This window comes from Indicator indicator, chromosome 39, assembly GCF_027791375.1.
Source record: "Indicator indicator isolate 239-I01 chromosome 39, UM_Iind_1.1, whole genome shotgun sequence".
Taxonomy (NCBI): Eukaryota; Metazoa; Chordata; class Aves; order Piciformes; family Indicatoridae; genus Indicator; species Indicator indicator.
In genome coordinates this window covers 830597-850203 of record NC_072048.1, presented here as the reverse complement: position 1 = coordinate 850203, position 19607 = coordinate 830597, and the positions used below count along the sequence as shown (strand labels likewise).

General features: G+C 55.5%; 2 protein-coding genes across 4 annotated transcripts; both read right to left on the bottom strand.

Annotated features, from left to right (window-relative positions):
• Positions 1–1307: 1307 nt before the first annotated feature.
• On the bottom strand, positions 1308–4994 carry LOC128978750 (keratin, type I cytoskeletal 12-like). 2 transcript variants are annotated; one of them, XM_054396725.1, is made up of 8 exons: positions 4377–4994; positions 4056–4138; positions 3576–3732; positions 3043–3204; positions 2808–2933; positions 2190–2407; positions 1883–1965; positions 1308–1405 (listed from the first exon to the last, which is right to left on the bottom strand). In XM_054396725.1, exons 1-8 carry the CDS (start codon positions 4992–4994, stop codon positions 1308–1310), a joined length of 1545 nt encoding a protein of 514 aa, XP_054252700.1. The 2 variants fall into 2 exon arrangements, with proteins under 2 accessions (XP_054252700.1, XP_054252701.1); XM_054396726.1 differs by having other exon boundaries at positions 1883–1962; positions 2193–2407.
• Positions 4995–6998: 2004 nt separating this feature from the next.
• On the bottom strand, positions 6999–12413 carry LOC128978751 (keratin, type I cytoskeletal 20-like). 2 transcript variants are annotated; one of them, XM_054396728.1, is made up of 8 exons: positions 12006–12413; positions 10965–11047; positions 9592–9748; positions 8577–8738; positions 8372–8497; positions 7951–8171; positions 7588–7622; positions 6999–7144 (listed from the first exon to the last, which is right to left on the bottom strand). In XM_054396728.1, exons 1-8 carry the CDS (start codon positions 12411–12413, stop codon positions 7047–7049), a joined length of 1290 nt encoding a protein of 429 aa, XP_054252703.1. In that variant the 3' UTR covers positions 6999–7046. The 2 variants fall into 2 exon arrangements, with proteins under 2 accessions (XP_054252703.1, XP_054252702.1); XM_054396727.1 differs by lacking the exon at positions 7588–7622 and having other exon boundaries at positions 6999–7221.
• Positions 12414–19607: the final 7194 nt, after the last annotated feature.

Below are 19607 nucleotides of genomic sequence, written 5' to 3'. Positions count from 1 at the left end.
GCTTGTGTGCCTTGGGCAAGGGCTTTGGCTCCTCTTCTGCAGAGCTCTGCTGAATCCACCCTTCAAAGCCAGCTCCCTGCTGCTCAGGAAGGGCCTGGTTTGCTCTGAAGGGGTCTCCAGTGGGGTCTGCTCACAGAACACACAATGCCAGAGTCTTGTACCCTTCCTGACAGCTGCCAGGGAGGTTTAGAGTGTCTGCTGGGCTGGGTTTCCTGCAGGTAAGTCCTCAGCTCCTGCCCCACTGTAGCTGCCGCATGGCCCCAGTGATGTGAGGATGGCTCTCACCTGTTGTCCTAAGTCTTGTCACTAAAGCACAACAGCAGATATTTAGTGAAAAAAAATAATTCAGATTTCAGTAGGAAATCAAAATTTCCACACTAGGATGCATCCTCAGGCTGTGGATGAGAACATCCTTCAGTAACCTGAGGGCAAGAGCAGTGAGCTCTGACAGGACACTCCTCTGTTTAGGAACATTCTACCCCTTGCAAGTCTCCTTGCAGAAGGATTGCTCATTCCTGGCTCTCCCCTCTGGCACATGTCAAAGGCTGCTGTGTTCTGAGCTCATTTTCCTCAGCTGGCTGTTCTTCAGCTGACCTGGGCTGAGAGGAGAAAGCTTTGCTGCCCACAAGGTTTGCTACAAGTGTCTTAATTTTTCCAGTTTGATGTAGTCCTAAACCCAAAGTATTGGCAGTTTTTCACTGCTGGTCTGAGAACAGCCCCAGATCAGATCCCACAGCTCAGGGCAGGATGGACAGCAGCAGGAGGAGTCTGTGCCTGAGCAAGTGAGGACTTGAAGTGGAATTGAAAACCTCCCACGTCCTTGCCCTGCCACAGTGATTGCTTAACCTGCTGCCAGTTCCCTGGGCCTCAGCACACCTCCTCTTTACACCAGGTGGAGTCAAGGCTGTGGAGTGCCCAGAAATAAGCCCAGAAATAAACCCAGAAATGGTTTCAAACAGAGCTGACATGAGGAATAAAGGGACACTGATACCTGAAAGCTTGAGGAATTCTTTTTATTAGCCAAGAAAAGTGGGAAATGAGGTCAGAACAGCAAATTGTTTTCTCTGTTAATTACTAAACTAAAAGCACAGCTGAGTGCCTGCTGTGTGCAGCATGACTCTGCCTACCGATGATCTGTTTAGCAGAAGAGTGTTGTGTGCCTGCTTAGAAGGAAAGCAACAGGTTTGTCCTGTGGGAAAGAAGCTCAGGGAGAAGCCAATCTCTTGGCACTTAATCCCAAAGAGGAGAGGATTCTGTCTGTGGGAGAGCATGGAGCAAAGGGATCCTCTGCAGGATCAGGTTGTGCTTCAGATCTTCTCTTCCACTTCCTTAACTTGGGATGAAACAACTTTGCCATCTACCACCTCTTCAACTATTGTCTTGATCTTTCTGGTTTTGGTAGGATCTAAGCATCATAAACAAACAAACAAACAAAATATTGATCAGAATGTTAGAAATGTCAGAGCAGAGCAGCACCTGTGCATGACCTGGGGCAGCCTTCTCCTTTCCAGCTGGCTTCTTGTTCTGCTGGGTTCCAGGCTGAGTTATTTTATTTGTGAGCAAGACTTTAGAAACAAATATTGGATGGATCATGGAATTGTTTTGGTTGGAAGAGATCTCTAAGATGACTGAGTCCAACCATCAACCTAAGACCATTAATCCATGCCCCAAAGTAGAGATTAAACTGGGGAAAACAGGGCTCCAGTGAGTGTCAGTTTGCTCCCAGTGTGGGGAGCAAGTTCTAGGAGAACATCTTCCACTCCTTCCATTCCACCCTTTACTGTGAGGGTGCTGAGGCTGCCCAGTGAAGCTGTGGATGTCTCCTCCCTGGAAGTGTCTAAGAGCAGGCTGGATGAATTCTGCTCAGCCAGGTTTTACCTACCCTGAGAAGAGTCCAGGGATTGTGTTTGTGACTTGGACCCCGTCAAGGATGAGCTTTCAAACGTAACTCCCTGTCCTGAGCTCCTAGAGGTGGATCAGAGAGAGGCAACATTGGCCACTGCCAGCATCATGAAGTTCCCTTGCCAGCTTGGTGCTGGCAGCTGCTGAGCTGCTCCATGCCCAGCCAGGGCAGAGCTGTGTCTGCAGAGCTGCTCTGCCGGCTGGGGAATGCACAGCCTGGCTCTGGCTCTGCCCCTGCCTTCCTGGGCAGGGATTTGCTGCAGGGGCTGTGCCATGAGGCCACTCACAGCAGTTCGCCGTCCAGCAGGCGCCGGTAGGTCTCGATCTCCATCTCCAGGCGGCTTTTGATGTCCAGCAGCTGCTGGTACTCCGCGTTCTGCCGTTCCGTGTCAGCCCTCACCTGGAACAGCTGCGACTCCAGGTTCCCGATCTGGAGCTGCATTTGTTGGAGCTGAGCACAGTAACCTCCTTCTGTTTCTGCCAAAGTGTCCTCCAGGGATTTTTTCTGTGTGAGAATGAGGTGAAACCATCTCTGATTGAGGGGAAAATTCTTTACAAAGACAGAGTGAATGAAATGGGCTAAGGGAGCAAGCAGAGCACCACTGCTGTCTGCTTGGGGCACCACTTGGAGAAGTAGCCTTGGCTGCCTCACTGAATGTGACCAGAAAAGTTCTGCTTTGCAGTATGCTGCTTGCAACCCAATGATCTCTATCTCTATCTCTATCTCTATCTTTATTTCTATTCCCATCTCTTTATCCCTATCCCTATCCCATCTCTTATCCCTGTCTCAGTGCTGCTGAGGAAGGAGCAGTGTGCAGGGTGGAACAGCTGCCAGTCTTCAATGCCCTGGGATGGGCAGAGGTCTAACAGCACTTTGGCTGCTGAGCAGCTCCCTGGGGACTCACCATGGCCAGCTGGGACTGCAGCTCAATCTCCAGGCTCTGCAGGGTCCGTTTCAGGTCTGTGATCTCGCTCTTGCCTGACTGCAGCTGCTCAGTGTTGGTGGAGATTTCCCTCTTCAGCTCCCCACTCTGAAAGGGCAGGGAAGGGCTTGGGGGTCAGTTTGCTGTTCCCAGTCCCTGCCTCACCTGGGCAGGAGTTTCCCACGTTCAGGCTGAAGCTGCTGCCTCTGGCTGGTACCTTCTCGTTGAACCACGCTTCAGCCTCCCTGCGGTTCTGCTCGGCGATGACTTCGTACTGCCCTCTCATGTCGTTCAGGAGCTTGGTCAGGTCGGTCCCTGGAGCAGCATCCATCTCAACACTGACTTGGCCAACTGTGCTGCTTTGGATGCCCTGAAGCTCCTGCAGAGGTTGAAAAGAAAGAGAAGTTTCTGTTGATAAACGGCAAAAAGAGTTCCACCAAAAATGTTCCCTCCCTGGGCTAGGGGAAGGTGTCCCTGCCCGTGGCAGGGGAGCTGGAAATGGATAATCTTTGAGGTCCCTTCCAACCCAACCCATTGTGGGAATCTAGAGATAGAAGTGACATAAATCCTGCCTCAGCAAGGACCTGTGGCAGCTGTGTGTGGTTCCTGCACTGCTCCACTCACTGATCTCAAAAGAGAGCAGCAGACAAAGCAAACAGCCCAGGACCTCCTCTGGCAGAGGCGAGGGAACCATCTGAGCCTGCAGAATCCCAATCTGCCTGGGGAGGATTCCCCAAGGACAATCAGTACCTCCTCATGGTTCTTCTTGAGGTAGGCCAGCTCCTCATTGAGGCTTTCAATCTGCATCTCCAGGTCAGCTCTGGTCAGGGTCAGCTCATCCAGGACCCTGCGCAGTCCATTGATGTCAGCTTCCACGCTCTGGTGCAGAGCCACTTCGTTCTCATACCTGGAGACAGGGTCAGGAAACAGGATTCTTTCTGTGGTTACTGAGGTCAGATGCAGGCTTCTTCCTCAGCTCCACTCTAACCCTGCTCTGCCTTCCTGCAGGATCCCTTCAGGCACTGGCAGGCAGCTCTGAGGTCCCCCTGGAGCGTTCTCCTCTCCAGGATGCACACCCCCAGCTCCCTCAGCCTGTCCCCATGGCAGAGGTGCTGCAGCCCTTGCACAGCCTCATAACAACATTAAAACATTGGATGAGGAAAGAGATTTTTTTTATCTACAAAGGAAGTTTTTTGCCTTCAAGTCTCAGGGAAAACTTCCTGCACTCACTTCAGCCTGAAGTCATCAGCAGCCAGCCTGGCGTTGTCCACCTGCAGGATGACTCTGGCATTGTCGATGGTGGCTGTGATGATCTGCAAAGCAAAGAGGCTTCAGGGAGTACTGGCTCTGCACCCATCTTACCACCCCCATCCTAACCACCCCCATCCCACCACTCCCATCCCAACACCCCCATCCCAACCATCCCCATCCCACCACCCCCCTCCCAGCCACCACTTCTGTGAGCTGGACTCTGGTAGCCTCTCATGTCACCTGCTATGGCCATGCACAGAGCAGGTCAGGGGTGTCCAGCCCCCTGCAGTGCTTCCCTACCCTGCTGCGCAGGTCCTCGATCACAGGGCAGAATTTGCTGTAGTCATTCCCAACCCCTGGCATGGCTGTGCCAGGGCCGTTCCTCTCATACCACTCCCGGATCTTCCTCTCCAGCTCCGTGTTGGCGTCCTCCAGGGACCTGACTTTGTCCAGGTAAGCAGCCAGGCGGTCGTTGAGGTTCTGCATGGTTTCTTTTTTGGAGCCAGAGAGGAGGCCTCCATCCCCAGCACCAGCAGGGCCAAAGCCACCTCCAAACCCAGCGCCTGAGCTGCTCCCAAACCCCCCACCATAAGCACTTCCTAAGCCACCTCCATAGCCAGCACCTAAACCACCACCAAAGCCTCCCCCAAAGGCACTGCTCCCAAAGCCTCCCCCAAAGGCACTGCTCCCAAAGCCTCCCCCTGCACTGCTGCCGAACCCTGAGCTGAAGCCAGAGCCTGAGCCAAGCACCGAAGCAGCACCAAAGCCTCCACCAGATCCAGCACCAAACCCAAGGCCACTGCCACCAAGGCTTCCTCCTCCCCCCCCAGACGTGGCCATTCTCAGAGATCCCCCTCCAAGCCCACTCCGAGAGCAGGACTGCCTGGATCCCCCACTGATGCGCACAGACAGGGCCATGGTGCCCGCAGTGCCCACAGTGCCCACGGTGCCCAGGTCACCACTGTGGAGCCTACAGCACAGAGCAGGGCAGGGGGAGCAGGGTTCAGGCTTTTATTGGGGCAACTGTGGGTGGTGCAGCAGCAGTCCCACCTCCTCGGAAGATCTTCCCTGCTCTCCCCACTCTGTGCCCTGCAGGGGAAGTCCTGGCCAGAGCAGGTGGTACCTGCCCACCTTGGCTGCCAGGGGGAGTGGAACCCTGGTGCCCTCCAGGCATTAGGTGTGGGAAGGGAAATGGGTGGGGTAGAGCTAAGCTGCAGGATAATGCTGTGCAGTGGAGCAGAAACATTTCTTCTGGCGTTGAAATCCTTCCTAAATGATTTTGTTGTCACCACACATTCATCACTCAGCTGCTTTGGGGCTGTGCTAGGAGCAGGCTGCAGCCAGCCGAGAGAGCTCTTTGATGCCATCACTGTCAGTGTCATCAAGGGGTCTGCCTTCATCCGGCTCTGCCAGCTGAGTGCTCCCTGCTGTGTCAAAGTCAGAGAGCCACAGAATGGCTCAGGTTGGAAGGGAGCTTAGAGCTCAGCTGCTCCAACCTCCTGCCATGGGCAGGGACACCTCAGCTGCTCAAGGCCTCATGCTCCAGTCCTTGGCTCATCTTTGTGGCCTCCTCTGGACTCTCTCCACAGCTCTGTGTCCTTCTCCTGCTGGGGACACCAGAGCTGGAGCAGGATTGGAGCTGAGGTTGAGCAGAGCAGAGCCCAGGGGCAGAATCCCCTCTCCTGCCCTCTGCCCACACTGCTCTGGCTGCACACACAGCTGCCTGCTGGGCTGCAGGAGGGCACTGCTGGCTCCTGGGGAGCTGCTCAGCAACCAGCCTCCCCAAGGTTTTTTCTTCAGGGCTGCTCTCAACCCACTCTGCACCCAGGTTGGATCTGTGCTGGGCTTGCCCTGACCCAGCTGCAGGACCTTGCATGTGCTTGGTAGCACAAAGCTAAAGATCAGGCACAGCTCTGCAGCTGGAGCAAGTTCAGGTCTGGGAGCTCTGCAGCACCAAGAGGTTTTCTTTTGAAGTTATTTTGGTAAACAGCAAATTTTTTTTTTTCTTTTCCCCCCCTTTGTCCTGGCTTAATTCTATCATTGGATTTGCCAACTGAAATGGATTCATTTCTAATTTATCTACTTCCAGGGTGCTTTTTGGGGCGGAAATGTGTTCTGAGCACAGATCAAAGGTTTGAGTGAAGCCTTTCTGTCAAAGTGCATTGACAGCCTGGCACCAGTGAGTCACAGCAGCCAGAGCAGAGGATTAGTGCCCTTGGCAGCTGTTTATCTACAGCAGGTATCAGAGTGCCCAGGTGGCACTTCAAAAGGAAGAGGGTTTGGGGTGGTGTCTGTCTTGTCAAGAGGAAAATGCTGAGTCCTTGGGCTGAAGGTGTGGGTGTGGGTCAGGAGGCTTGAACTGGCTGGGGAAGATGAGCCAAGGGCTGGAGCAGCTCTGCTGTGAGGCCAGGCTGAGGGAGCTGAGGAAGAAGTTGTTGAGTGTGAGGGTGGTGAGAGTGTGGCACAGGCTGCCCAGGGAGGCTGTGGCTGCCTCCTCCTGGGGCTGTTCAAGGCCAGGCTGGATGAGGCCTTGAGCAGCTGAGTCTAGCTGAGAGGTGTCCCTGGGCATGGAGGGGAGGTTGGAGCAGCTGAGCTCTGAGCTCCTTTCCAACCTGAGCCATTCTGGGATCCTGTGAACTTTTCATTTTCAATGTGCTGGCAGTGAGAGGGAACCCAAGGCTGCAGTTCGTATCTGTCTGGGGAGCAGCCATGCTTTAGCACAGACCAATTTGGTCTCTTTCCACCAAGTCACTCTGTAAGTATCCCAAAACTCTCCTGCATTGTAACTCACTGATTTTTATTAGCACTTCCTCCCCCCAAAACAGAACCAAAGGAACCCAAAAGTTTGGACGTTTTGGTGCTTTTCAACCCTTCTGCCTTTTAGGGACATTCAGATGAGATTCTTCCTAAAATGTCATCTTTCAGTTCTGGCATCAGCTGCAGGAAGCCCAGGGGGCAGATCCTCTCTCTTTACACCTTCTCTTCAATCTCTCTGACCTGAGAGGAGACAACTTTGCCATCCACCACCTCTTCAACAATTGTCTTGATCTTCTTGATTTTACTTGACTCTGGTAAAGCAAATGAAGAGAGAGTTGAAGTGCAGTGTCCCTGGCCAGAGGAACAGGACTGCAGAGACAGCACAAACCTGCAGCCCTAAAGCCCAGGAACCTTGGCACTGTGCTGGAAACTTTTGCCAGGGATGCCAAAGGATCCCTTTTAACCCAGGGATGCTCTGTAGGAGCCTCAGCTCCCTGGGCAGTCAGCAGAGGGGAGCAGATGCTGCTGCAGAGGGTCTTCAGTTGTCCCCTGTCCTTCTCCTGGCCCTCTCAGGGGGCTGTGGCTTTCCTTTGGGCACCTGGAGCACAGGCATGGAGCCAGGCTTTGTGCAGCCCCCTCGGGGGCTCTGCTCACACAGGTGATTGCCCTCCTGCTGCTTGCTTATTGCTCTGGGATGGTTTTGTTTGATGCAGGCTGCCACATTCAACAGGCCAAGGCAGTTGCTGTCACTCACCTTTCTCCATATCTGCTACTTCCACTTGGATGTGGCTGCACAAACAACAAATGAAAATGGATCAGTGATGGCACTGGAGAGAGAGCCTGGCACAGAAATGATGGCAACAGAGTGCCCCTGCCCCAAGGCAGCTGGGCAACAGAATGCCCCTGCCCCGAGCCACTGGGCAGCAGAATCCCCCTGCCCCGAGCCAGCTGGGCAACAGAATCCCCCTGCCCCAAGCCACTGGGCAGCAGAGTGCCCCTGCCCCGAGCCAGCTGGGCTGTGGCAGATGTTAATCTGTCACCACGCAGGGACATAGGCAGCGTTTGGCAGGTGAGCTGCCAGCACACAGCCCCCAGGGGGTGGGGGAGGTGTCCTCACCCGAGGTCCTCCCCCTCCAGCAGCCGGCGGTATGTGGTGATCTCCAGCTCCAGGCGCGTTTTGGTGTCCAGCAGCAGGCTGTGCTGGCTGCTCTGCGCCTCCATGTCCGCACGCAGCTGCCGCAGCTGCGCCTCCAGGCTGCCGATGGTGTCCTGGATCTGGGCCAGCTGGTAGCTGTAACGAGCCTCAACCTCGGCCAGGGAGCCCTCCAGAGACCTGTTCTGCAGGGGGTGGACACAGCAGGGAGCGGTCAGATGGACAGAGCAGGGAGGGGGCAGATGGACAGAGCAGGGAGGTCTCAGCCATTCCTTCCTTGTTTCCATGTCAAAGAGACTCAGGGGCTACAGGCTCTCTCAGGTTCTCTGGGGGGCTGTGGAGCTCTCTGCTCACCAACCCTTTTCAAGTCCCCTGGATCCTTTACCATGCCAAAGTGGGACTGCAGCTCCAGCTCCAGGCTCTGGAAGATCTGCCTCCGCTCTGTCACCTCTTTCCTCTGGACCTGCAGCTGCTCCACGTTGATGGCTACCTCCTGGTTCAGCTCTTCTGTCTGCAGGGCACAACAGGAGGGGCTGTGAGCTGCAGCTGGGCACTGCTGAGCTTCTTGCTGACCTTTAACTGGACCTCACCTGCTTCTCAAAGCGTTCCTTGGCTTCCTGCCGGTTCTTTTCTGCCAGCTCCTCATACTGTGTCCTCATCTTCTCCATAATGCTTGCGAGGTCCGCAGCTGGAGCAGCATCCACCTCCACACTGACCGAGCCTCCCACCTGCTTGCGCAGCCTGGTGATCTCCTGCGGCAGAGCACCGATTAGCATCAGCGACCCCCGGCCTGAGCACTGGGAGCTGATCAAAGCCTACAGACACAGGAGCGGTGCCTCAACAGCACCTCAGGGCGAGGTGACCTTAATCACCTGGGAAATACTGCTCAGTGCTCCTCAGGCTATGGCAGGGCTTGGACGGCACCTGAGCTTAGAACATCTCCCTCAGTTTGTAGCAATCAAAGCTTCATCACAGAGAACCACAGAGGCAAAAGGTGAAATCCTCAGGGCCAGCTCTATAGAGGGAGTGTAGGTGACCCTTTCTGTGCTTCCTTGGGGTAGCAGCTCCTAGGAGCTGCTGGAGTGAGGCCAGAGGAGGCCACAAAGATGATCCAAGGGCTGGAGCAGCTCTGCTATGAGGCCAGGCTGAGGGAGCTGGGGGTGTGCAGCATGGAGAGGAGAAGGCTCCAGGGGGACCTCAGAGCTTGCCTGCCAGTGCCTGAAGGGATCCTGCAGGAAGGTGTCCAGGGACAGGGGAATGTTTTGGAGCTGAGGCAGAGCAGGGTTAGTTGAGAGGTGTCCCTGCCCCTGGACAGAAGCCCCAGATCCTTTACCACCAGCAGAGACCAGAGTGTCCCAGCTGGGCAGCCAGTAGGTGCTGGCAGGCAGCAGAACCCTGCTCTGGGCTATGCCTGCATCACTGCCTGGCTCTCAGTGGTTAGGGCAGAGCCAGAGCTGCATTCAGAGCTGAGATACCACCAGGTGCTTCTGGATCTGGATCCCACCCTAAGGAGGGGTCTGTCAGGTTACCCAGGAAGGTTCCATTGTCCCCAGCTAGGCTGAGCTTGTGCCTCCCACCCAACCCCTGGCCCCTGGCTGTTCTCACCTCCTCGTGGCTCTTCTTGAGGAAGATGAGTTCCTCCTTCATGCTCTCAATCTGAGACTCCAGGTCAGCCTTGGTGAGGGTCAGGTCGTCTCGCACCCGCAGCAGGCCGTTGATGTCGCTCTCCACACTCTGCCTGAGCAGGAGCTCATTCTCGTACCTGGGGAGGGAGCCTGGGGTTGGCATCACACAGAGGCTGGGTGGGAGGCTTGGACCCAGCACCAGCTGCAGCCTCAGCTGTGAAATCCTTTCCTTAATCTTGGGGACTCTCTGCTCTCAGCTCCATCCCTTGGGGACTCTCTGCTCTCATCTCTGTCCCTTAGGGACTCTCTGCTCTCAGCTCCGTCCCTTGGGGACTCTGCTCTCAGCTCCATTCCTTGGGGACTCTCTGCTCTCAGCTCCGTCCCTTGGGGACTCTCTGCTCTCAGCTCCATCCCTTGGGGACTCTCTGCTCTCAGCTCCGTCCCTTGGGGACTCTCTGCTCTCAGCTCCATCCCTTGGGGACTCTCTGCTCTCAGCTCCATCCCTTGGGGACTCTCTGCTCTCAGCTCCATTCCTTGGGGACTCTCTGCTCTCAGCTCCGTCCCTTGGGGACTCTCTGCTCTCAGCTCCATTCCTTGGGGACTCTCTGCTCTCAGCTCCATCCCTTAGGGACTCTCTGCTCTCAGCTCCATCCCTTAGGGACTCTCTGCTCTCAGCTCCGTCCCTTAGGGACTCTCTGCTCTCAGCTCCGTCCCTTGGGGACTCTCTGCTCTCAGCTCTGTCCCTTAGGGACTCTCTGCTCTCAGCTCCGTCCCTTGGGGACTCTCTGCTCTCAGCTCCATTCCTTGGGGACTCTCTGCTCTCAGCTCCGTCCCTTAGGGACTCTCTGCTCTCAGCTCCGTCCCTTGGGGACTCTCTGCTCTCAGCTCCATTCCCTTGGGGACTCTCTGCTCTCAGCTCCGTCCCTTGGGGACTCTCTGCTCTCAGCTCCATCCCTTAGGGACTCTCTGCTCTCAGCTCCATCCCTTGGGGACTCTCTGCTCTCAGCTCCGTCCCTTGGGGACTCTCTGCTCTCAGCTCCATCCCTTAGGGACTCTCTGCTCTCAGCTCCGTCCCTTGGGGACTCTCTGCTCTCAGCTCCATTCCTTGGGGACTCTCTGCTCTCAGCTCCGTCCCTTGGGGACTCTCTGCTCTCAGCTCCGTCCCTTAGGGACTCTCTGCTCTCAGCTCCGTCCCTTGGGGACTCTCTGCTCTCAGCTCCGTCCCTTGGGGACTCTCTGCTCTCAGCTCCGTCCCTTGGGGACTCTGCTCTCAGCTTTGGCACTGAGAACAAGGACCTTGCAGGGACAAAGAGGAGCATGGAAGAGGCTCCATGGAACAACCCTGGGACTTACTTCAGCCTGAAGTCATCAGCAGCCAGCTTGGCATTGTCGATCTGCAGGACCAGTCGTGCATTGTCCAGCTGTGCAGCACTGATCTGAAAAGGGGTGGTTGAGAAGTGAGAGCTCTCTGTGCCCAAATGCACCTTGAATCCACTTCTGGAGACTGATTCTGCACCTGGGCTTCACCTCACTGACCTTCAGCTGCCCACTGCTCAGCCAGGCTTGAGCTGAGTGCCACTGCAAGGGCACAGGAGGAATCAGGGCTCTCCAAAAGGCAAATTACCCTTCAGGAAAGAAGATGTAATGGGGTGGAAGCTCTCTGGGGGGAATCTGCTCATGCAGGCTCCAGGATGGAGCTGGTGAAAAGCAAGAGGGGAAAGGAAGCTCACTGGCAACAGGAGGAGACAGAGCTGAGAGCTGCTGGCTGTGGAGATCTCCTTGGTTCAGCTGTGACCTGCTCTTGGCATTCTTGTCTGACAAACGCTGAGCTCCACAGATGCTAAACTGTCATTAAATATGCAAATTGCCAGTGGTGCTTTCACTAATTGGAGCTGCCCAAGGCAGAGATCATGTCTGAGCCATCTCCCACCCCCTCAAACCCTTCAGCAGCTGAGCAGAACATGGCCTGGCTGCCTGTGGTCCAGGGGCAGCTCTGGTTCCTCTCAGCTGAGGCCACTGCAGTTTGGAAAAGTGAATTTTCTACGAGAGGTTGTGGCTGGAGAGGGACTCCTGCCAAAGGCAAGGGAGTGACAGGACTGGGGCTGGTGGCTTCAGACTGGAAGAAGCTGGTTTTAGATTGGACATCAGGAAGAAATTCTTCCTGGAACAGGCTGCCCAGAGAAGTTGTGGAGGCTCCAAGCCTGGAAGTGTTCAAAGCCAGACTGGATGGGACCTTGACTTCCTGGTGAAGCAGGAGGTGTCCCTGCCCATGGCAGGGGGTTGGAGTTGGATGAGTTTTAAGGTCTCTTCCCACCCAACCCATTCCATGCCTCTGTGACCTATCTGCCAGGGACTGCAGCTCATGGGTGTGCAGGTGGCTCTCTGGGGCCTCACCTGGCTTTGGAGCTCCTCAATGGTCTTGAAGTAGGAGCTGTAGTCCTGCCTCCCCCCTGCAGTGTTCTTCTCGTGCCACTCCGTGATCTGCCTCTCCAGCAGGGAGTTTGCCTTCTCCAGGGAGCGAACCCTCTCCAGGTAGGAAGCCAAACGGTCGTTCAGGTTCTGCATGGTGGATTTCTCAGTGCCAGCCAGCAGCACATCGCTGCCAGTGATGCTGAGCTGGAGGCTGCCACCCAAGCCCTGCCCATAGCTGCTGGAGATCCGAGTGCCGGAGCCGCCCGCACCGCCGTACACACTGGGAGCTGTCCCCTTCTGCACAGACACCTTCCTGGAGGTCACACTGATGGCACTGGACTGGTGCTGGGGGCCTGTGCCCAGCTGGATGCTGCGGGTGGAGAAGGCCATTTGTGCTCTTTGGCTTCTGAAGCAAACAGCTGGGTCTGCAGAGCAGCTGGAGCGAGGAGCAGGACCTGCTCTGGGGCCACCTTTATACTGTGCCCCGAGGAGGAAGAGCAATGGTCACAAACCCCACCTCTGTTGACACACCACGGAGCTGCTGTCAGCACAAAGAGCAGGCAGCAAATTGCCCCTCCACCCCCTCTCCCTGCAGTGCCAGGGGGTGTTCAGCTGCTCCTCTCTGCTCCAGCAGAGCTGCTTTGCTTGGTTTCCATTTGGAATAGAGGAACAAACACAAAGCCACTCCTGAATCATCTACAGCACCTGCCCTGCAGCCCTTGGGAAGAAGCCTGCAGGTTCTTACCCCCATGAGAGGTGACTCCATGTGCCAGGAGTCAATTAAATATTGATCATTACAATCAGGTGTCTGCTTCTGCTGAGCAGGCAATGGCCTGGGCCTCAGGACAGTGTGGGGCAGGGGATGGGGCAGTGTGGGGTAGGGGATAGGACAGTGTGGGGCAGAGGATGGGGCAGGGGACAGGGCAGTGTGGGGCAGGGGTGGATGGTGGTTAGAAAGGAGCCCTGGTGTGAGCTCAGTTTGGAGTGAGCACAAACCAGTGCTGCCAGTGTACCTGGAAGCTGACCCCTGCTGGTGTCAGCTGGGCTGGGTGTGAACTCATTCAGCATTAGGAACTGTCACAGCTGAACTCCAGCTTGAAACTGGGTTGAAAGGAAGCAGAACAAGGATTGCTGTGTCCATAGATACAGGAACACTGAAAGTCTTCATTGCCTGTTTTGTTTCACCCATGAGATGCTGAGCTCTAGAGGTGCTGAGCTCAAGCTTCCCTCATAGCCCGCCCAGCCCTCCTGTGTGCCTGGAGGTGAAGCTGAAGCAGTGCCCTACTGCCTGGCCAGTGCTGCAGACAGGGAGTGCCCACTGAGGAGTGCCACTGCTCTCCTGCTGCTGCCTTCCTTCAGGAAGGGGAAATCAGCAGCTGCTGTGTTCAGCACCTGGGAACACCAAACAGCCTCCTTCTCGTGGACTGGCTGTAGGGGATGTCTTTGGCACAGCAAAGGTAGCTGGAAAATGGAGAGTGCTGAGGGGGTTGTGGGTGCTGCAGGGGGGCAGGAGCAGCTGTGCAGTGGGGCAGAGCTGGAGCACCTTGGGCATTGCACTGGCAGCATTGCAGTGCATTATTGATGGGCAGGGAGGACAGGCAACAGAAATTGCTTTGTTAGTGCGAACAGCTGCTGTGCACACTGAGCTCCAGCGCTGGGGCAAGGGATGGGGGAAACCCTGGGCTTTGGTGGCACTCAGCTGGACATTGGGAGGATCTGCAGGCTGCTGAGGACACCTAAGCTGGGATCTGAGGGAATCAGCACTGCCAGATTGGCCAAGCCCCTGTGCTGCAGATGGGGCTCAGCAGCGTGGGGCCAAGGTAAGGACTCAACCTCCAGAGCCTAGGGAAGGGCAGGGCAGCCTGACAGGATGCTGCCAATTGTCTTTGGACCTTGGACTCCATTGGGTGTAGCTGGCAATGGAAAGCATTTATGACAGCTGGAACCAAAGTCCCCTCTCATATCAGCTGGCCTGTGGCTGCAGAGCCTCAGTGTGGGTCATTGGCTCACTGAGAGCATGCAGGCTGAGTGAGAAGGGAAAGGTGTGGAGCTTGCACCTTTCAGGCTGTATGAGATCCTCTGCAGCTCCAGCCCTGGCTCTGTGTGTCACTGCCTAGAGCTCTGCCAGCATTGGTTCATCCTCTGCCTCAGGAGCAAACATCCTCCTTTTCCTCCTCAGTGTTTACCAGAAGTTGTTCCCTTGATGGGCTCCTTCCTAAGCCCCCGTGGAGGGTCCATTTCCCTCTGTAACAGAGCAGGTGGCAGAGGCTGGTTGTGAGCTGCTGGGCTTGCCTGGAACTGCAGAAGGATGCCAGGGAAGATCCAGGTCAGCTCCTGTGGGTCAGGTTCCTCAGCTCTCTGCTCACAACCCTCTCACCTCCACCTGGAGGAGCAGCTGCAAGGTTTGAGTGTCAAAAGCTGACTGTGTGGTGTCAAATCAGTGTGAGGGCTTTGGAAGGCACAGCAGCTGGATGCTGCCTAGAGGTGGAAGAGCAACAACAACAAAAATCCATTTCAGACAGAGAAATAAACTTCACTGACATAAAAACGTCCAACCCTTGCCCTGGCTTCACCTTGCACAACGAGCTGGACTAAAGTGGCACCCTCAGGAAAAGTCCTTCTGCAGCCTTCCAGCAGGATCCCTTCAGCTAGTGGAAGGCAGCTCTAAGGTCCCCCTGGAGCCTTCCCTTCTCCAGGCTGTTTGTGCAGAGCTGTAACGAAGCAGCCAGAGCAGCACTGGTAAATGGTTTGATGTCCTGAAGATGTCCCCTGGGTGCCAGCAGTGCCAGGAGCTGGGCTGTGCCAACCAGCACAGGGTGCTGCTCCCCACTGCTCCCCAGCCATGGGCAAGCAGTCCTCAGAGCTCAAGGGAAAAGCCACTCCCAGCTTTGCCTGCATGTGGGACAGGGGCTGAAAGAAAGTCTGATCTCAGCCTTCAGTGGGGACCCATTCCAGGAGTGAAATTCAGTAGCCACTCACAGGTCCCTGGTCACTTGCAGGTCCCTGCAACTGCAATGCCAGCCTCAGCCTGGATTTGGTGTTTGGAGGATTTGAGCCTGAAAGATCTCTTACAGCACAGTCCTGAGGGGACTTCTGCTGCACAAAGGGCACTGGGGGAAGAGGGATTCCTTGGTCAACAGTCAGTCAATAGCTGCTATAGATGTGAGCCAGCAACAGGCTATAAATGAAGATATTCCTGAACGAGTGCCAGAAAAAATCCCCAGGGCAATTCCCCACCCTGAAAGCAAACTGCCTGCACCTGGCAGGCTGCTGCCTCCAGCCAGTGCAGATGGGTTGTGAACAGGAGCAGCCAGGAGACAGCTCCAGCTGCAGTCCCCAGCTTCAGCCCTGCGCCTCTCCAGCACAGGGCTTCCCACACTCTTCCTCACATCCACTCTTTGCCCTCATCTCCCTCTCCTTTTCATCTCAGTCCTCACATCACTGCACCTTATCTCTGCCCTGAGATTTAAGCCATGCCTCTAAACCCTGTGCTACCTAAGGCAGGTCCCCAGCCCCTGGAGTGGTGCCTCAGACACTGTCTCGGCTGCATCCTTCCAGCCAAGGGCTGAAAACGAAAGTCGGGAGCTTGTCTTTTCCGTCTCAGCTGCTCTCCAACAGGATCAGCTTTCAGTGCCAACAACAACAGCTCCAGGCCATACAAACGAACCTCCTCTTTTTTTTTCCTACCCTAAAAGGCTCATTAGGAGCAGCTCTCACATCATCTAGGAGACTGCCAGGCAGATCTCCTCCCCAGGTGCAGCTGGGGTGTCAGTGGAATGAGCAAACCAGAAGCCCAGGGAGCACTGCTCACTCCGGTTGAGCTTAAAAAAAAAGGAAAACAATTCATCCTTGTGGGTGCAGGGCCCTGGCTTGTGTCACACTTGGAAACCACAGCAGGACAAAGTGGAGCTGCCACACTTGGAACCCCAAACCAGGACAAAGTGGAGCTGTTTGTCAGGGCTCTGCTCTCCTGACTGCCAGGAGCTACCGTGGCTATTGCATGGCTGCTGCATGGCTATGGCATGGCTGCTGCATGGCTATTGCATGGCTGCTGCATGGCTATTGCCCTTTGGGACAGCACAGTGACCACCGGGCACCCCCCTCCCGGTGCTTGTACAGCCAGGAGCTGCTTGGTGAGGAGCAGGAGCCTGAAGCACCGCTCCAGCTGCTGGATTTGTGTCAGGAAACCAACCAAATCCTGGAGACAGGCGGAGAACGCAGCTCGGAGCTGCCCTGGGCACTGCGCGCCGCCGACAGTGCCCCGCATACGAACACGCAGCGGAGGTCTCCGGGTCAGGGCTGCCCGTTGGTGAGGCTAGCAGGTGGCTGAGGGGCTCGCAGGGTTCCCCGGGTCGGTGGCGCAGCTCGGTGAGCCGCAGCTCGCTGTGCATCTGCGGGGCTGTCACTAGAGGCCACCCCACGCCTGCGGAAAGAGCTCCCGGAGCGGCTCCAGCTGCGCTCCGCTGCATCCCTGCCGGAACCTGCGGGTGGGTTCGTAACAAGGTGTCACCGAGCACCCCCTTCTCTGGCCCTTTAGCCAGGAGGAGACCTTTTTCTGGTGGAACTCTCACGATTCCCAGGAATGTTTCTCCTCCTAGCCACAAGCTGTCACTGCAGGAGCCTGCTGCATGGAAGCGAGTTTGTAGCAATGGCACCAGAGGTTGTCTGGCTTTGGACAGCTCCAAAGCTGCACTTGGGGGGACAGGAATGTTCCCGGTCCCTTGGAACACCACCTGAGGTCCTCTGCTTTATGACTGATGCCTGAATGTCTGAATTTTTAGGGAGCAGTAAGCTCTGGACAGGAAGGAGAAGGCTGCTTGGGGTTGTTTTCTCTCCTTGCTCTGCACAGCAGTGAGGCTGTGCCCAGCTCCACTCACCAGGGCTCTGGTAACTGGTTGAGACTGGTCTGTGCTGGGATTTACTGGGCAGAGCCTGGGCACTGAGGGGGCTCCTACAAAGTCATAGATTCATTGATTCATGGAATGGTTTGGGTTGGAAGGGACCTGCAGGATCATCCAGTTCCAACCCCCTGCCATGGGCAGGGACACCTCCCACCCACCCAGGCTGCTCAAGGCCTCATCCAGCCTGGCCTTGGTTGGGTATCCACAACCTCCCTGGGCAATTCCAGAGTCTCCTCACCCTCACTGTGTTCTCCTGCTTCTCTCTGGAATTTCAGTGGTGTGTGTTGACAGGCTTGGACTTTATTCCTCACAACCCTTGATGCTTCCTGATCCCTACTTCCAACATTTGTTTTCCAGGATGCACATCACAGCAGCAGCTGCTCAGCCTCTGCTCCAGCACTGGGCTGCTGGATTGTTCCTAAATCACAGAGCCACAGATTGCATTGGAGTTGGGTGTGCCCCAGTCAGCAGGGACACCTCCAGCTGGATCAGGCTGCTCAGGGCCACCTCAAGTTTGACCTTGAACTGAAATTGATCAGGAACAAGAAAGAAAACCAAACCTCTTCTGCTCTCTCAGCCCTGCACTGCTCCCTCCCCAAGGGCAGTGTCTGCAGCATTCCCTGTGTCCTCCTTGGGAATTGTTCTGCCCAGAGCCGCTCCCAGAGTGTTTGCTTTGTGCTCTTTGTGCTTTAACTCCTCTATGTGGCTGAGCCAGAGCTGGCCCCTTGCCCCTGCTCTGCAGAAGGTCTCTAAGGTCTATCAGCTGCTCCAGCTTGTTTGCTGCTCCTTCTTTCCCCTGCCTGCTCCAGAGAATGACTCCTGAGCTGAATTACATTTTCTTTAATTACATTCCTGATTTTTTGCTGCTTTCTCTGGAGCCTAATAGCAGTCTATCAAATGAACTCCCTTTGACTTGTCCTTAGGACCTTGGAAAGCAGCAAAATTGCCCCCTGAAGTCCAGGTGGTTATTGGAAGTGCCTCCACCACAGATGATGTTAAGATTTTATGCCTTCAAGCTTCTGCTGCATATTCAGCCTCTCCAAATGCAAATGAATATGTCCAGAAGCAGCAGCAGCAGCCATGCACCTGTCTCACCATGAGGTCACCTCTGGTGCTTTGTCAGCTCTGAGCTCCTGGCAGCAGGGCTCCACCTGGGAGCATTTTGCTGCTGCTGGGTTCTGGAAGCAATTTCCCTCCTGCCAGCCCCCAGCTCCGTTGGCCATGCTATTAAAAACAGCTTCAAAAGGCCACTTGACAAAGGAAATGAAAGCATTTGACTGCAGGAGGGACTGAGAGGAAGCAGCACAGCAAAAAGTCAGCTGTGAGTGCATGGAGCCAAGTGCAGAGCAGAGGCAGTAATGAAGGAGCTTGTGCTGTGTCACTGCATGCAGGAGCCCTGCAGGCCTCCTAAGCACTGCTCTGCTCCCTGCTTCCCTCCTTAGGGATTCTTTCATTTTCTTCCTGATTCGTGCCCAGAACAGGCATCTCCCTGCAGAACTTCACAAACCTTTATAGGTCAGGGTGTGGACACTGGGAAATGTTTTACCTGTTGCCCTGCCTGCTCCCTGCTCCAGCAGCAGCAGTGGAGCAGGGCTTGCAGCAGGGCTCTGAACTTTGGGATTTCTTCCCTTCCCTTCCCTTCCCTTCCCTTCCCTTCCCTTCCCTTCCCTTCCCTTCCCTTCCCTTCCCTTCCCTTCCCCCTTCCCTTCCCCTTCCCTTCCCTTCCCCTTCCCCTTCCCCTTCCCCTTCCCCTTCCCCTTCCCCTTCCCCTTCCCCTTCCCCTTCCCCTTCCCCTTCCCCTTCCCCTTCCCCTTCCCCTTCCCCTTCCCTTCCCACCTGGCCTCATTCCTTTTGCAGCTGCATTAACAAGGCAGCAGAAAGCAAACCTTCAGCATCCTACAGAAGTGTTTGTTGCTCATAAAGCAAAAGCAACCTGCCAGTGCCTGGCCACAGTCCCTGAAGGAATGTGATGAGCAGCAGAGCCTGGCTGCATGACCTCACTGCAGGCTCCTTCCAGGGGATCAACAATCCACTGCCTGTTGTCAAACAGCTTGAGAAGCTGCAGCACCTCTCCAGGTGGAAGGTGGTGACTCAGACACCTTCTGGAGAGCAGTCAAGGTGTTAGAAATCACTGTGGAGGATGATTTAGTGCAGGACTTCCTTAAATGGCAGCTGAAACTGTGAGGAGGGATTTGTGAATGCTGCTGGTTTCAGCCTCCTTTTATAGGCTGTGAGCTGCTGGCTGCTGCTGCTGTGCAAACATCTCCTTACATCATGCACTGAGACTCAGCCAGGGCAGTCTCCTCCACAGAAGGTTCTGACCAACCTATTCCATTTATGGGCAGTGGAAGAGCTTCACTTCCAGTTGTTGTTTCGTGCTGCTTCCTTCACACTTCAATAACTGCAACACCTCTGGGCCTGGGGCAGGCAGGTCCCTGCTGTGTGCATCCAGTGACAGAGCAGAAGCAGCTCCAGCCAGCAGTGTTCAGACACTTTTGAAGAGTTAATAAAATAAACTTTCAAGCAATACAGCATCCCCTTCCCCCTTCCCCTTCCCCTTCCCCTTCCCCTTCCCTTCCCTTCCCCCTAAACCTTCTCCCTTCCCCTTTCTCTTCCCTTCCCCTTCCCTTCAGTTTCCCCACACACAGAACCCCTGAAGCCCCTGGCCCAGTGTCCTGCCCAG